At 43.5% G+C, this 2,027-nt stretch overlaps 1 protein-coding gene across 1 annotated transcript; it reads left to right on the top strand.

Annotated features, from left to right (window-relative positions):
* Positions 1 to 572: 572 nt before the first annotated feature.
* On the top strand, positions 573 to 1,266 carry LOC121148848 (protein CDV3 homolog). The gene has a single exon (XM_040969186.1). It carries the CDS (start codon positions 573 to 575, stop codon positions 894 to 896), a length of 324 nt encoding a protein of 107 aa, XP_040825120.1. The 3' UTR covers positions 897 to 1,266.
* The last annotated feature ends 761 nt before the right edge of the window (positions 1,267 to 2,027 follow it).

Raw genomic sequence — 2,027 nt, 5'->3', positions numbered from 1 at the left:
CAATACTAAAACCAAAACAACATACCCAAAGTAATTCAATTTAAAATGGACAAAATGCCTGAAATGGACATCTCTCCAAAGAAGACATAGAAATGCCCAACAGTATCAGAAAAAAATAATCAATATGACTAGTCATCAGGAAAGTGCAAATCAGAACCAAAACTCACTCCAGATGTTACAATAGCTTTTAAAAGTTATTTATATAAGTTGAACAAATCCCACTTCCTTCATTTCTCATTTTCTCCTACAGTTTTCACAATAACCTATTTTCCATTTATTTTATCGTCACAAGTATAACCCTTCACTAATAAGGAATTCAACAAGTAGAAAGCAGAATGACAGTGACTTAAAATAATAAAGATAACAAGTACCAGTGAGAATACAGAGAAAAGGGAAATTTTGTAAGATATAAAATGCAGGAGGAAGCTGCAGCCATGGCCAAGATGGAGCGGAGCAGCCGGGAGGCCAGTGCTGCAGGTGCCACCAAGGCCAAGGCTGTGACCAAGGATGAAGATGAATGGAAACAATCTGAACAAAAAGAGGTTGGTGACAGTGGCCTTCGAATTCAGGCAATGCAGGTAAGTGAAAAGGAAGAAGATGATACTGAAAAGAGGGACGATCCAGCTGATAACTGGGAAGAAGGTGGAGGTGGCAGTGGTGGCATAGAAAAATCTGCAGGTCCCTGCAACAAAACAGCTCCAGTACAAGCAGCTCCCGCTCCAGTAGTTGTTACAGAAACTCCAGAACCAGTGATATCTAGTGGTATGTATAGGCCATCTGGAGCCAGGCTAACCACAAGCAGGGAAACGCCACAGGGACCACCAGAGACCTACAGTGACACACAGTTTCCATCCCTGCAGTCCACTGCTAAGCATGTAGAAAGCTGGAAATACTGAGCCTCCATCAAGGTTGACTGCCTCAGATTTGCTGCTATCATTGTGGACTTCCTGTGGATGCCAGCTTCTGGATAAGAAGGTTATAGCTATTGGGTGTTGATGTGAACATTGAAACTAGCCCTGCCGGGTTCCTGTCAGAAACCCTACAGAAAGTCAGCAGCCTGGGTTCTGATCTGCTGTAAAAGACGAAGATTTAAGTGACCTTAATTGACTTGTCCTGTGCCCTACCCAGAAGAAATACTCAGCAGTAGGCTGTGGCCACATACATCTTCCTGGAACACACTGCTTTCAAAAGACCTGCTTGTTCCCATCATCTTTAGGGCTGTGGTTCATCCTCTCAACCAAAGTTGTATTCCAAGGTAACCAAATTTGGCAAACTTGGGTCCAGAAAATGGGAAAGAGGGTGGGGATGGGAATAATTTTTTAAAGTAATTTTTTTATTTGCATAGTGTTCCACATTAAGGCCTTCTTTGCTTTGATAGATCTTATTCTAAGTAAATAACCTGAAATATGCATTAGAATTGTGACATGTGTCATGACTTTGCCAATCCCGGAGCAGAACCAAATCACCTTTGTGGAGGGTAGTGGCTGCTGGAGACTCTCCCCAGGTGCTGCTATGACCGCTAATCAGGTCTGAATTTCGGTGTAAAAGGCTGGGGAGAGTGGTACCCGCTCGGGTGAAGAGAGTTACTGATCTATCCTTACACTTCAGAGAAACAAGAGCAAAACCTCCCCTGAAACCATTCACATTTCTTGCATCACCTCGACGTCTGTCCAGATTTTTAAGGCAGAGGACACTACAGGTGCCCGTTGTCTCAGAGGTTCCATGATCCGCCCTTTGGTGCATCTGTACACTGTTCATTTGGAGAGTCTAGGAAAAAGGTGATGTGGCACTTCTGTTTGTAATCATCACAGCCTAAGACATCCAGCACTCTTTAGTCCTTAAGAGGGGCTTGAGGAAGCTACCCAGGATTACTGAAACTTTCCTTCCACCACATGAGATATTCTGGCAGTTTTCTGATTTTATTTCTTGGGTTCAGCAGAAACACTGCACAGTGGTATGGAACCACTTGATGGAGAGTCTAGGTTTCTCTAATCTCTCTCTCATCTCTTAGCTAAGTGCAGGAGCTG

Source organism: Ochotona curzoniae, unplaced genomic scaffold (assembly GCF_017591425.1).
Source record: "Ochotona curzoniae isolate NIBS_2020 unplaced genomic scaffold, NIBS_Ocur_1.0 scaffold_4701, whole genome shotgun sequence".
Lineage (NCBI taxonomy): Eukaryota > Metazoa > Chordata > Mammalia > Lagomorpha > Ochotonidae > Ochotona > Ochotona curzoniae.
The sequence above is the reverse complement of the archived record's forward strand: the minus strand, read 5'-3'. Positions and strand labels throughout refer to the sequence as shown.